Source organism: Heptranchias perlo, chromosome 18, assembly GCF_035084215.1.
Source record: "Heptranchias perlo isolate sHepPer1 chromosome 18, sHepPer1.hap1, whole genome shotgun sequence".
NCBI classification, from domain to species: Eukaryota; Metazoa; Chordata; class Chondrichthyes; order Hexanchiformes; family Hexanchidae; genus Heptranchias; species Heptranchias perlo.
This window is the reverse complement of record NC_090342.1, coordinates 40,679,356-40,693,789: the sequence shown is the minus strand read 5'-3', so window position 1 is coordinate 40,693,789 and position 14,434 is coordinate 40,679,356. Positions and strand designations below refer to the sequence as shown.

The 14,434-nt window shown below is 44.8% G+C and overlaps 1 protein-coding gene across 3 annotated transcripts in view; it reads left to right on the top strand.

Moving 5' to 3' along the window:
- LOC137334794 (proline-rich protein 5-like) overlaps positions 1 to 14,434 on the top strand; it is a 101,027-nt gene that overhangs the window by 79,710 nt on the left and 6,883 nt on the right. For all 3 annotated transcript variants that reach the window (XM_067999772.1, XM_067999773.1, XM_067999771.1), the window contains one exon: positions 13,648 to 13,786. In XM_067999772.1, the coding sequence (XP_067855873.1) occupies positions 13,648 to 13,786 (139 nt within the window). The remainder of the gene's footprint in view (positions 1 to 13,647; positions 13,787 to 14,434) is intronic.

Genomic DNA, 14,434 nt, shown 5'->3' with positions numbered 1-14,434 from the left:
CTGGCCCTATATTTGACTCATTTGCCACTATTTTAATAGGTTAAAGTTTGCCTCTTAAGCTTCTCAAATGGTTCCATGGCTAAATGCAGTGTTCTGATGTGGGGATAAGCCATATAGACTGGGAAAATCGCAGCTAAGATTCCTTGTCTGTGTTAAATTGGCTGATTTTTGCCAGCGTGACAGTTAGGATGTTACAGTTGGCCTCAATGCCCCAAAGCGGAAAAGGACAAACTCAGCCAGAGTCCTGCTCCTGCATGTAGACATTGGACAAGCCCAGCTGTGATGCCTCCCCACCCGCCCCCAGGTTAAGTAGCGTACCAATGTTAATTTTCTAGGCTCACATTAAGAACAAACATTTGGATGAACTACTCTAGGTTAACCACATTGGAGCCCATACCCAAGCATGGGTCAGCACCTTCAGGAGAAGAAGGAAAAAAAGGAAACAAAGCTGGGAGGGTGAGAAAAAAATGTAGTTTAAATAAAGGAAAACTTTCTCCAGTTACTTTTGAGCCTAAGTGATTGACATGTGCTCCTGTAACAATACTGTGTCAGCCTAATTGGTGAATCACTGATTGCAAACTCTGTTTTCACTTTGAAAGATCTGAGACTGGATTACGATCAAAAGGGTTTGTAAAGAATTCTGTTTCTGCTTTGAGTGCACATTGAAGTAACTGCTCTGTAGGATCCCACACAATCTTCTTCAAAGGTGTTTGATACACACAGAGAAACACCCTCTGTTGTCAGATCTATTGGAATTCCTTTGGTAAAGTTAGCACAATTATTCTTGCACAAAATGCAAGCCCACGTACTTAGCCGTGCAGTTGGCAGCAGCGACCTGCAGTTCTAAGAGTTGTTACAAAGAAATGGGTTGAGAAACAAACAGTGAATGACTTTTGGTGTGGGCTGCATCTTACACCTACCCTGGAGCTCTCAATATGCTTATAATACAGTTTTATTCACTCATTGCCTTCTGCTGTTGCATTTCTGCACACAAACAATCAGTAAATAATCAAGATTAGCAAGTTTCCCTGAATGGAAGAACTGTGGTGATTTTTTTTTCTAGGTGCTGTTTTATTCCATTTCATGGGATTCTAGTCTCGAGCAGGGGAAAGGGAACTGATTAAAATTCAAGGCAGTGACTGAGTAGGAGGCTGTAGTCTGGGAACAAGCAGATTTAGCACAGTTACCAAAGGTTTTCAGCTAATTTAAAAAAACAAGGCAATATCTTAATTGTTTAATCAGTTATTTCCTCTTTTTATTTTCTTGTCTGAGTTGTCCTACCTTGAAGGTGGTGGCTCATAGTGGAGGACATCTCACTGGTATCACCAGCAATCTAGTACACTGCTAAGTGGTCATTCTTCATATATTAACCTGGACGGTAAGTTTCAGGAGGCTGTTGGACTGTGGCAGCCATGGCATTGAGCCCAGTCATGCCTTCACTTAATGACTATACATCTCCAGCAGATACCACTGGTTAGCTATCAGGGGTGGAGATCCTGGCTGCTTTTTTCCCCACTCTGGGGCACAGAGGCTAATTATACCTATCACACTGCTGCCCTCAATGAAGACAGCTAACTCAGTACATAACAGAGGTTGAACCTTGTGCTTTTCTGTCCTGCGTAGCTCAGTACCATGCCATGTGAATTTACACACTGAGTTATTGGGGTGAAGAATCATTTCCTCAAACAAATGAGGGGGTTGGGAGGGGGGAAGAGATGGTGCATTTTTATTTTCCCATAACTTCACCCTTGATAGCAGCCCCCATTCTAGTTGGGAGAGGATCCCTGGTGGGCAAAACAAAACACACTGATAGATAACAGAAAACTTTACCTGCATAGATCAGTTGGGCCGAATGGCCTGTTTCTGTGCTGCACATTCTATGTAAATCAGTTTCAACTGATCTTAAAGCACCTTAAAAATGCTAATTAATTTCCCCCCCTCATTCAGTGTGATAAATATCTACAGTTGTGAACTTCACAAAGGGATTATTTATCTTCTATCAATCAGGTGTTAAAAATATATTCCGACTTTGGAGCAGTGGGATATAAAAGATTGTCCCAATTGTGAATTAGTTGCTTTACAACATTACTTACTGGATTATATTCTTACTCCCATTGCTCTCCATTGGTGTGTGACATAAATATATAATTATACCAAATCCTATTACTCACTATCTTAAATGCATCCCATACACCACAGGGACAATTTTCATGACCTTGCTGCCAGAGAACACCCAGTTCCCCAGGTGCAAAGGTAAGAAAAAACGGCAGGGACTCATTTTGCCGGGTTTCCATCCCTTCTTTGTTACCCCAGGATTTTTGGGGCTTTGCTGAGGAGGATGGGGGGAACAGGATTGGAGCTTGGTCTGCACATGGGGTAGGTGCAGGCCCGTCAGAAGCTTTCAAATGAGGCAGGACGGTGCTTTCCAGACTGCCCACTTGATCTTGGGGTCCCAGGCTGGGTGCCCCAGCGCAGGGGTGCCTTAAGAGCATGATGCTATGGCCTGCCCATGAATCCCTGCCAATCAGAGGGTCTGCAGGGTTAGGCCACAGACTGGAGGTAAAAATGGTTTTAACAAGATTTATCCCCTCTCTGGGATGTTGAAGTTTAATCAGGACTTTCTAGCTGCGGGGGGGGGGGGGGGGGGCGGCGTGGTGGGGTGGGGGGAGGTGTGAAAAGCGGGCCTGCGCTTTGGGTATCGCCGGGCTATATTAATAGTCCGGGACAGGAAATCCTGTTTCTGATGGGCCTGGACAGGGAGCAGTGCCATCCACTTAAGGAGTACAGTGCTTTAATTGTGGGAGACATGTTTTAATAGTATACAGGAACAAAAAGTAAAGTGCTAGTGAACCACATTCAGAAAATTTCAGCAATCTGCTCACCTCAGTGTCCCTCTGGGATCCTATTGAGGACCCTCGAGGATCCAGTTTGCCAGTTTGAAAACATATGGGGCATGATTTTAGCACGGCGGCGGGAACTCAGCGAGTGGGTCATTAGTCGTGTGGGAAACCCGGAAATAATTTCAGCGCGTCAGATTTTGCGATCACAACTCAATTGAAGGCATTTAATTTTACTTCCGGGTTTCACGTCTCCAAGCAGCGCAGTGGGCGTACATGACGTGCTGTGAGCTGGAGTATTTAAAGGACCAGTGCAAAAATTGATTTTGAAGGAGAAAGGAGGAACAAACGAAATGGAAGGACACAGAGCAACGGTAGCGCCCAGGTTCACCAACGCATCCCTTGAGGTTCTACTGGCTGGTGTGCGAGGCAGGAGGAAGAGACCTCCTTCTGCCACTAAGAAGGCGTGGCTGGAGGTGGCAGAAGAGCTGAGCAGCAGGAGCACTGTGCCCAGATCTTGGGTTGAGTACAGGAAGCGGTTTAATGACCTAACCAGGTCAGGAAAAGTGAGTTCATTTGCTGATTCACCCACATCCTGTGAAATGCAACCCCCCCCTCCACCTCTCACTCTGTGTTAGCAAGCCTAACATTCACTGAAAGTTTCAGCATCAACTAACCTGCACTTTCTATGCACTTCCTCACCTCCCCATTTATTCACCCACCACTGCCACTCACCCCACTCCTGATGCAATGTGATGTAACTGTCTGATAGTCACCCTCTGATGCATCTCTTTCGTGGTCAAGCTCACCCAAAGCAATGCATTCATAGGGTGAATACGTCACCTTCAGTCATTCACAGGTCTGTTCTTTCTCCCCTTGTAGGAGAAGAGAGCATAAAATGCAAGCAAGAGGAGCAAAACTGGAGGTGACCCACCCACAAATAGTTCAGTTGACAGATGCAGAGGAGGAGGCGATGGACATCAGTCGGATGGTTGCATGCCCGGCCGTTGGAGAGACAGGCAATTCGCAGATGGCTGGTGACAGAACTTTAACATCCTTCACACACATGATAAATTGATTTTATCTGTGTTTGAACTGTTCCACACTTCACTGTGATCGTTGGAAAGATTGTCACTTTTCCGATCAATAATTAATATTGGTTTCTGTTGTCTTCCAGGGCCTTCACTCCTTCAACAACAGTCAGGCGAAATGGAATAAGGCGGTTCCTCATAGGAGCTCATTCCTTCGGAGGGCGCACCGTCACATGACATATAGCCATGCACCAGCACAGATACTGTCACTTCAGTGGGTCCTGTTAGCCAGATAGTTGGGTTGTCACCTGGTGATTCACCACTCACAACTGTGCAAGAGCAGGCACTGGTGGCAGGGGCAGCTATGGAGAGTCCATGTCAGGGGGCGCACTCCTCTCCAAGCTCTGTTCAGCTGGACACAGATGCTGAACCCCGGGGGTCATCGTTGAGAATGAGAATGGTAGAGGTACAGCTGCACCTTTGCGAGGTATTGGAAAACGTGGCACGCACATTCTTCACAATAGCGGAGAGGATGGAGGAGTCAAACTTCATCGCTGGTGGAGTGGTGGCGCAGGTAAGCGCGAGAATGTCTGCGATGGAGAGAATGGCAGCTTCCATTGAGCTTCAAGCACGGCTCTCAAATGAGTCCATGCAGGCCAGGACAACGGCTGTCTGGACTCTGGATGCCAACAGGCAGACAGATACTTTAGCCATGGCCTTCAAACGCAGCATACTATCCAGTAGAATGGTGGGAGTGATGTTGCACTGGCTCGGGAGAGGGATGATGACGAAAGGGGACTTAGAAGTGGGGACTCCACTCAAAGTGTTCCCATGTCTCCACCGTTGCTCTTCCCCCGCCTTCAACCATTACCCGAAATGCTGCTTCCTCTCCCGATGGCAGAATCTGCCCCTGCACAGGAGCAGATGGAGCAGTCTTTGGCGGGGCCCTCACAGGCTCCACAACCCAGAGGGCGTAGGCCGAGAGCATCTTAGCAGTCAGGGCAGGGATCTGATCAAACTGCCAATACGTCTGCTGAAGCCACAGGGGATGCACCACGTAGAAGCGGCAGGAAGAGAAAGGCTAAGCAATTGTAATTCACCAAGGGTATGCACAAGGGTGTTTGACGAAATGTCATGTTGTTAATTTATATTTTCTTTTTGGTTATGTCACATTAAATGTAATAATTATCACCACCACTGTGATGTCTTGGCCATTATTGAGTCCCCTTTGCAAATTCGCCTTTCATGTGCTTCATCACGAATGCCAAGACATTATACCACCCATTGGGTGCGTGTGCAGGTGGTGTATGCGTGGTTGAAGGAGTGTTTTGTGCATAGGGTGCTGGGTTTGCTGGTGGTGGTAGTGGTTGTTCCAGGTGGCCTGAGTATTTCAAAGTCTTCAATTTGCAGATCTCATTATGAGAATCTGTTAGAGATGAAGGAATCACGGACGGCAATGTGCACCGCTGCTCTGGCGATGGGTTCCCCATCTTCATTTTCCTCCTCGTCCTCCTCCTCTTCTTCAATGTTGCTGTCAGATGAGGATGCTTCATGAGCGCATTCACCTCCTCCACCTCTAACCCTCTCTGTTGTGCGATTTTCTGCAGTATACAGCACACGACGATTATTCTGCACACCCTCGCTGGTGAGTACTGAAGGTCTCCCCCAGATTGATCCAGGCACCTGAAGTGCATCTTCAACATTCCTATGTCTTGTTCAGTGACAGACCTGGTGGTGATGTGACTCTGGTTGTACCGCTGCTGTGCCTCGTTGGTGGAGTTTCTCACAGGTGTCATGAGGTGTGTCTGCAAGGGGCATCACTTGTCTCCAAGGAGCCAGCCCTTGAGCCTGTCTTCTGCGTGGAAGAGGCCCAGGACTTGCACAAAATGAAGGAATCATGGCAGCTGCCAGGGAACTTGGCACACACCTGCAGAAATCTCCTCCGGTGGTCACACGCCAGCTGTGCATTGATGGAGTGATATCCCTTTCAGTTGATGAACAATCCTGGCTCATGTGCAAGTGCTTGGATTGCTATGGGTGTGCAATCAATTGCGCCCTGCACCCGTGGGAAGCCAGCCAGAGAGTTGAAACCCACTGCCCTCTCAGTCTGGCTGATGTCATCACGGGGGAAGTTCACGTAATCAGATGCCCTGGCAAACAAACCATCCCTCACCTGTCGTATACACTTATGTGCAGATGACTGAGACACCCTGGAGATGTCACTGGTGGTGTCCAGGAAGGATCCGGAAGCAAAGAAATTGAGGGCAGTGGTGACTTTAACTATGACGGGCAATGCGTGGCCACCAGGTCCAGCCGGGAGCAACTCTTCCTGAAGGAGGCTGCAGATGTCTGCGACCACCTGCCAACTCAATCTGAAGCCTGCGTAGGCACTGCTCCTCAGAGAGGTCCAGGAAGCTCAGCCTCTGCCTGTACACCCTGTCTGAATACAAGAATTCTCTGTGATCAAAGAAATCTCAGTCTAAACACAAAGAACTCCCATAGGTTGTCTGAGAGAACCGAGTGCCCAGCTGCAATACCTCTCCTTTTATTGAGATGTGTCAATCACAGGTTTAAAGGCCAAATTAGCTTCAGCTGCAATTTCCCTCCATTTCGATGGCATGTTTCAGGAGCCACTTTAAGGAGAAGTTACATTTTTTTCTGTTACAAAAAGTTAAGGAGCTAAAGTGTTTCAACTACTTGAATTGGCCCTTTAAATATCAGCCCACTGGCATTAAGTGGGGATGGGACTTCCGGGTTTCTGTTGTGTGCGCGCATCCTAACGCCTGGGTTAGACCCAGAAGGGGGCGCGTTGGAGCCGGGGTGCGATCCCACTCCAAAAAGCTAGTACTTTAACCATCCACCCGCCCCCAACCCGCCCGTTCTTGGGAGTTAAAATTACCCCCGTGGTCTATAAGAATATGCAATCGAGTGACTCCTTCCCAAAGAGAATATGACACCTCTCAGTGCTTGAGAGAGAGAGAGAGAAAACAACAGATATAGTCAGCTGAACTTACCACTACAACCGATCCTTCTGTCAAAAGTGAATCCCAGAGTGATGCTAATATGAAATAAAACAGTTGGACTATAACCTGGTGTTGTAAGATTCCTTACATTTGTCAACCCCAGTCCATCACCGGCATCTCCACATTGATGCTAATATTGGCAGTGGGGCAGCAGTAGGAGGGACAGCACGGTTGGATAGTGGGGAGCGGTTCTTCTAACATTATGTAAAGGGAGGCAAAAAGCAGTTTGAGTGAATTTCAAGGTAGAATAGTGTATTGATGCTCTGGCACACTGTTCAACAGGGGCTGGTGGTTTCAGCCTATAATTCCTACATACAACCAGAACAGTTCCAAGTGGAGACTAGTTGCTTTCTGACAAAGAGACAATGGAGGGTTGATAGAAAAATGCCATGGCGACTGTCCTGCATTTGCTACGAGCATGCAAGTGCTAGAAGCCACATCACAAGTGGCATTGGCAGAGGACTGGGAGCAAATTGCCTGCCTGCACTCTCCGCTTTCTACTATTCCATAACACTTAAAAAGGGCAATAAGAAACAAGTGTGAATTGGTATCTTGATGCGACATTCCAGAGGAGGATTTGGCCACTCCACTTCTGCGTGTACACTTTATTGTTTCACTACACCTTGTGTTTCAGAAGCCTCTTACCTCATCACGCGCTCTCTCTCTCTCTCTCTCTCTCTCTCATACACACACATATTCTCTTAGTCCAAGCTGGGCAGGAAGAGTACAATGAAACAATAACACAGCTGTACTTCAAATAAAGTTTCTGTTCAGGGGTTTCCAGGAATCCCAAGTGAAGCCAACATTTTTTCCATTCGTGCACAGACTGTATGTTGAACTTCAGTGACCTGGAGGCGCAGCTTGTTAACCTGTTGCACTGTGGACTACAGGACCTGGCTTTAAATTCCAGCCATGGTATTCACGCTTGGATTCTGCCCCCCTGCCCCAAGGTCAGTGCAGTGCTGAGCATTGGTACAATCCATATAAAGCATGAAGCAGGGAAGTGTCTTTGAGCTGCACTTCACGTTGGCCCTAACAATTGGCCTCAGAGGGGCCTTGGCAGAGATTGAGGGGATGTTTGCAGACTCTTGACTGTTCACTCAGACAGGGACCATTGTGTGCAGCCAGGGAAATTAGGTTTTTTAAACATTTCCTTTTCTCGCAAGTTTAGCTTTTCTTTCTTTAGGTACAAAGCCTTCCTCCACTAGAAAAAGCTTTGCTACAATTTCTATAGTGAAATGATTGTGTCTTTACTGAAACAATTATGAGGACATGCACACTGAATAGCCATTTGGTTTCAAAATAGAATAAATTTACTCCCCTCAACATAAGGATCATCTTAAAACTGCTGCTGTTGTGATTAAGTGCAAGACAGTGCATTGCACTATCACAAATCAGTGGTGACTCTCTGTTTTGTCAGGATGAAGCAAATTAATTTTTTTAATGAATTTTTTTCTCCTAAATTTCTGTCAAGATTTTTAGTATTTGTTGTATTGATACAGAATAGTGTAGCATTTGATGTGTAAAAGTGTTAGACATTGATAACATAAGACCACCAGGAGGTCATTCTGATGGCACGTTAAGGTGCTGTTTAACATTGGACAGATCAGTAGGACATGGATTCCCAGACTTGCACCTTCCCATCTGGTGAGTTCCCAATTTGTAAGCAAGCTGTCAGTGAGTTAAAGCAAACATCCCTGAGAGTGACTCTTAATGCCCAGTTCAAACGCAGCAACAGCAGAGGCCTGAGAGAAGATTATCTTCCCATTATCTACAGTTAGGAACAAAACATGCTGGGGGGAAGGAAAGAGTACAACCTTTGTGGATGGGAAAAAGTAAGTTGGAGAACTCGAGGCAACAAATACATTTCAGACAGAAACAGTAACCAGTGACTTGACAGCCTGACTGATATATTATTCATGCAATCAGTATCCATTCCAAAACGAGCCTTCTTGTGAGTAAAGCCTAATTCAGTAACATCGACCACATTCAAAGTTTCAGGCAAGTCACCTTTCTTTTGTTTTGCTCCACTGTGTTATATTCAACAAAAAGCCACCAAACTCAGTCTTTTTCAATAAAAATAAAAATATCTTCCCACTTCCTATTGGGATGTTGACTCAATTGCATTGTGCAGTTACCATTTCTCTTCAGATGTTCCACAGTAACGTTCCTCCCTTGGCTGCTTTCTCCGGATCAATTTGCAGCTATGTCGGGACGCATCAATACAGTGTTCCTCCGTCAGCTCTGCCTACTCAGCCCATTTATATTCTTTTCTCCAAGAAAAGGCAAAACAATGAACCTTTTTTACATTATCTATCTCCCTCATAGACTAAAATCAGGAGCAATAACTCTATGACTCTAAAAAGCAGAAACAAAACAATAGCAGAAAATGCTGGAAGTACACAGCAGGGGAAAATCAGCACAGTAAGTCAAACAGTGTGAGAAAAAGATCCGCAAGACATCTGGAAGGGTTCACAGCAGGCTCGAGGGGTCATATGGCCTACTCCTGCTCCTATTTCTGATGTTCTTATGTTTACCCAAGTAAGAGTTCTGTACACAAATTCAGCTTAAAGGGTATGATCGAGTAGCCATTACAGAGACCTGGCTAGAAGCTGGGCATGATTGGGAGCTAAATATTCCAGCCTATATGATCTTTAGAAAGGACAGGGAAATTGGGAAAGGAGGGGGGTGGCAATATTGATATGATACAATCAAGCTCAATCTTGTCCTCACTCAACACATGTACACCACCAGCAGGGGTTCATGAATAGTGATCAGGAGCAGGAATCTTAGCACACTCACCTTTCCTGAAACACGAGCACTGAGGCCAACTTCACTGGCTCTCCCTCTGTCACGGTGGAAATGAGCTGATTCAGCACAGGCCGGGGATTAAACCTGGCACCTTCCTGGTCTGTGTGACTGAGCTACTTACTGGATTAATTTACGAAACCATTCAAGGAGCCAGAAGTGATAAACTTAGCACAAAAAAAAGTATTAAACACTGTACATATTGCATTATACAGGATGTGCACAGCCTGGAATCTATAAAAGTTCAGGTGACATTGATATTGTGCTTAAACTTTATGATGTTATCTCTATTCACAGATTTGTTATTTCCTTGTATCTCACTATATACTGAATCAGTAGGGGCAATTTTAACCTAACCCGCGCTTCGGGAAACTGACAGGATCAGGTATAACGCTGGTAATACCACCACGCCCGATTTTACTCTCCATTGAATATGGCGCAGGGTGTAAAACCAGCATTCCACCTGATCCCATGGGTTTCCCACCCGATCCCATGGGTTTCCCACCCCACATCTAAGATTAAAATTACCTCTCGTGTTTATTTGTTGAAGCATCAAAAGTTTGTCAGATATATCTAAAAAAACACATTTCAAAATATAAACTGTAGACAAAGAAGCCAAGGGCACACCTTTTGATAGTTTAAGCAGCAACCTTCATTTCTTCTCTAATCCTGGTCTGAAGGAAAGTTCCTCTCTGGCCTTAAAGTTTAAGATGTCTGTTCATTGTTTCCACGGTGTGGTTTGGTTACTTTCCACTTTCCACTTGTCTTTTAGGGTCTCAGCACAGTCCATGGTCTCCATAATCAGTACCTAGATTTCAATAAAGATCCTATTTTGCACTGCACAGATGCAGCCAATTTCTAGGTATACCTGATAAAAGCAGGTGGCTAACCTATTTTCATTGTTTTCTTGACTAACATTTGATGTTCATTCCAGATTTGGATCCAACTGTTTTTTTTCTTTTACTTCTAAAACTTTACTTTAAAAGCCAGGTGCTCTTCCTCTCAAGCTAAATTCCTGGAGATTTCAACTATTTTGTTCTGGATATGCTGGTGGGGGGGGGGGGGGGAGATGAAGCGGCCCAGAAATACGGGTAACCCAGAGGTCCTGCCGAATTTAACGGCAGTTTGAGAGGCTAGCTGGTTGACGGGGGGGCAGGAAAGCCTGCAGCTCCGGGCCGCAGCTGCGGAAAGGAAGGAGGGGGTTGCAGGCTGGGAGCAGATAGTGAGCGGCGGAGAGGACATCGCGGGTCAGTTGGACTCATGCGAACAGAATGACCCATGATGTTCATGCTTTGAAAACTAGTGATACGGCCACTTTCAGGCCCGAGCAGCACTCAAACAGGATGCAGAAGAAGAGTGTGTGTTGTGGGGCCCGGAAGGATGTAGCAGGTGGTTAATGTTCTTCACATTTTATGAGATCTTTACCTTTCTCGTCAGTTGCAGAAATCAGATGTGACTGCCTCTTGTTTTTTGCTAGTGTCTGTTGGCTTTCGCAGGATACAAAAATAAGTTGTGTAATGTTCTATTGCAAATATATTTGGACTCTTCAGTTTTCTTAAGACTTGTGTGATGTTTGCAATTAGAGTCCCTCAACATTTGGGGAATCAGGGTGAAAAAACTATCTTCAAAATATTGATACAATTACAATCATCCATGTTTCTGATATCTGAGACCAGGGATGGGGGAAGTGGAAAAATATTAATGGAGAGGAGGTATTAGTTTTTTGACATCACCCCTTACCTAAACACATTTGAGGGGATTGTTCCATCACACATTTGGTGAGCACAAGTTTAGCCATTGACAAGCGGTAAATGTGCTGTAAGGAACTGTGATTTCAGCTGGCCCTAAAGTGCCGGTTATGAAGACTGAGTACAAATGAGAAAACATTTCTACCCCCTGCACCATCATCCCTCATCTTAAACAGCATAAAATCTGTAGCAAAAAGTTTGTAAATCATTAGTGGTGCAGCAATCAATCTGATTACAGGCCCTAGAAATACAAGTTCACAGCAGTTATTCTTCAGCTGTTTACAAGTTCAGTCTTCATAGTTGCCAACTGCTTGTTAATTTGAGTGTGCAGTCATCGATTCTGGGCTCCATGCGATGTCCCAAATGTACACACATTTCTGCATATTTAAAATCGTCTGGGCCTTCAAAGAAAAATGACTTTCTATTCAGATCTCAACAGCTAACCGCTAATTTAGTTAATCACACTAGAAAGCCTAATTCAAATATCGAACCGCAGTTCTTTTTCTACTGTTCAAATATTTTTGTTGTCTTGCCAACAGACCAGGTTGTTCTCCGAATGGTGACCACGTTAACAGATTTTGGTCTTTTACAACATCTTTTAAGGGAAAAGAGCTTTTCTGAATGTTTCTCCGGGTTCTTCTAATTGTGAAGCCCGTTTTATTTAGTTTGAGACCTCTGTTGGCTGGTGTCTTTGGTAGCACCTAGTTACTAACCGTCTGCTTTTGGAGTGGAGGTCAACTTTTCCAGCACCTCTTCATAGTGCTCACGTGGGGTCCAGCAGAACAACGCTGGCTGAAATTGCACCATACGGTTCACCACTTCTGCACATGGCAAGAAGATGACTAAGTGATCCTTACATATGATTGCACGACTCTGTAACTCCTGGATCGAGGCTCGTGCTGATACAATGTATGGACAGTCGTGCCGTCCCCCGATGTGGCCAAAGTGCATTAACAACTATGGATGTGGCATGTTCAGGTCATTTATTTTTGCCACACCTGGTTAACCTGCTTCTGTTGTCACTCTGTAGATGTCTCTCAGTGGGCTGCTGTGATTAGTCCTTAATGCTCAGTGGAGATGCATCCAAGTCAAAGACCTGTTGTTCTAGCTTCAGGAGATTCAAAGCTCCTGTTAGTGAATGAGACTCCCAAGTAAGGGTTTTGGTTTTCACAGAAAAAAAAGCTGAGTTGCAGAATGTGATCCCAAAACACTAATAAAAATCCTGAAATCCGATGTAATAAAAAAAACTTATTAAGTCAACTTCAAGCAGTGGCCTTGGTCTTTATTCAGGGCTGCTTTTCAGTTGAATGTTCTTTTTTGAGTTGTCAGCTTTTTGAAGCTGTTCATCAGCTTTTCTGAGTTTTGTAGGTTGTCATGTCTGAGACTTTATTAAACTATGATTGATGAAACGTGCACTTCTTACTTTAAGGGTGTAATCGTCGGATCACCCCATGATTCTATACATGGTAGGTTCCTGATGAGAATTAGCCCATGTTAGAGGAGAGAACATTAGTTAATTAAGTTAAGATGACCAGATTTTCAGAAGCCTACGATGTTATCCAGCAGTGGCAAATATGTTAAGATCATTATTACAATAAAGGCCCAAATTGAATCCTGTTTAAGGCCAGCATTTCTCCTGATGGCTCAATGGGGTAAATGCGCCACACAGTTTAGTGCTGAGCCATGTAGACCAGCAAGGTGTCAGGTTCAATCCCTGTTCTGTGCTGGGTTAGCCGATATCAGCCAGCTGTTCTCGGCATCTCCAAGCAAGAGGGGCGAAAATCATCCAGATTTCTTGCTCCTGATTGCTTTTCAGTGACGCCTACTGGGAAATATGCATGTGTGCTGGAAACACCTGCAACACAGTCAATTGTGAAGCTTACCCATGGTTGAATCACCTGCTGACACTCACTGTCTAGCCTCACACATTAAGAATGACCAGCGGGGTAAGATCCCACATTACTGCCAGTGCCTTAGGAACTATACCTCAGCATGAGCCATGACTGACAGGAAAAGAGAAAACTTGGAGAGGGAAATCCAGAATTATCCTTGCAACCATTGTTACCCCCCCACAAAAAAGATTATTGTAAGAGAAATTATATTAAGAGGCTTTCACTTCACTTACAAGCCTATTGACAAGTGAATGGTGGCTGTTACAGCCATGACCAGGCCAGTGAACTGACTTCTACTTCTATTCCAGGGAGTTCATGAATCCAAGGGTGTGACAGGGGACTACCTGCGGTTGGAATTGCTGATACAGAAGGTGGTGTCTCCATACCTGGGAACATATGGCCTGCACATGGGGGATGAACAAGTTACACAATCAGCATGTTTTCTGGGTAGGAACATTCATACCCAGTTCTCCAATACAAATTACAAACTATAAATCATTGAGAAAAAGAGTTAAATTATCTGTAGAACGGTTGTGTTGAATGTCATTGCAAGACATACGGTTTTGAAAAAAAATCCCAAATATATACAAGGTTATTTACCAGATGAAAGGTGTTAATGGTATTTTGAATAGTCTGGACATGATGGTGTTACTCAGCTTTGACTCTTGTAAGCTATTCTATTATATGTTGTACTAACCATGCTAATAGTGTTGTATCAGTTGTGATAACTAACCACAATCTAGCCCACTGACTTCCTCCAAAACTCAAGAGCACGCATAGGCCATGGCTAATGTCACACATTATGTCTGCCTGCCAGTGCACCATCTGTTGTCCCCGTGAGTTAAACTTGAACTGTTCAGGAACGTATAGGGCACCACAAAGTGCATTGGATCTGTGGTGTTGTCAGCTGCAGGTAGGAACATAGGAACAGGAGTAGGCCATTCAGCCCTTTTGAGCCTGTTCTGCCATTCAATGAGATCATGGCTGAACCGTACCCTAACTCCATTTACCCATATTCCTTAATACCCTTGGCTAGAAAATATCTATCGATCTCAGATTTAAAATTATTAATTCAGCTAGCATCTACTGCTTTTT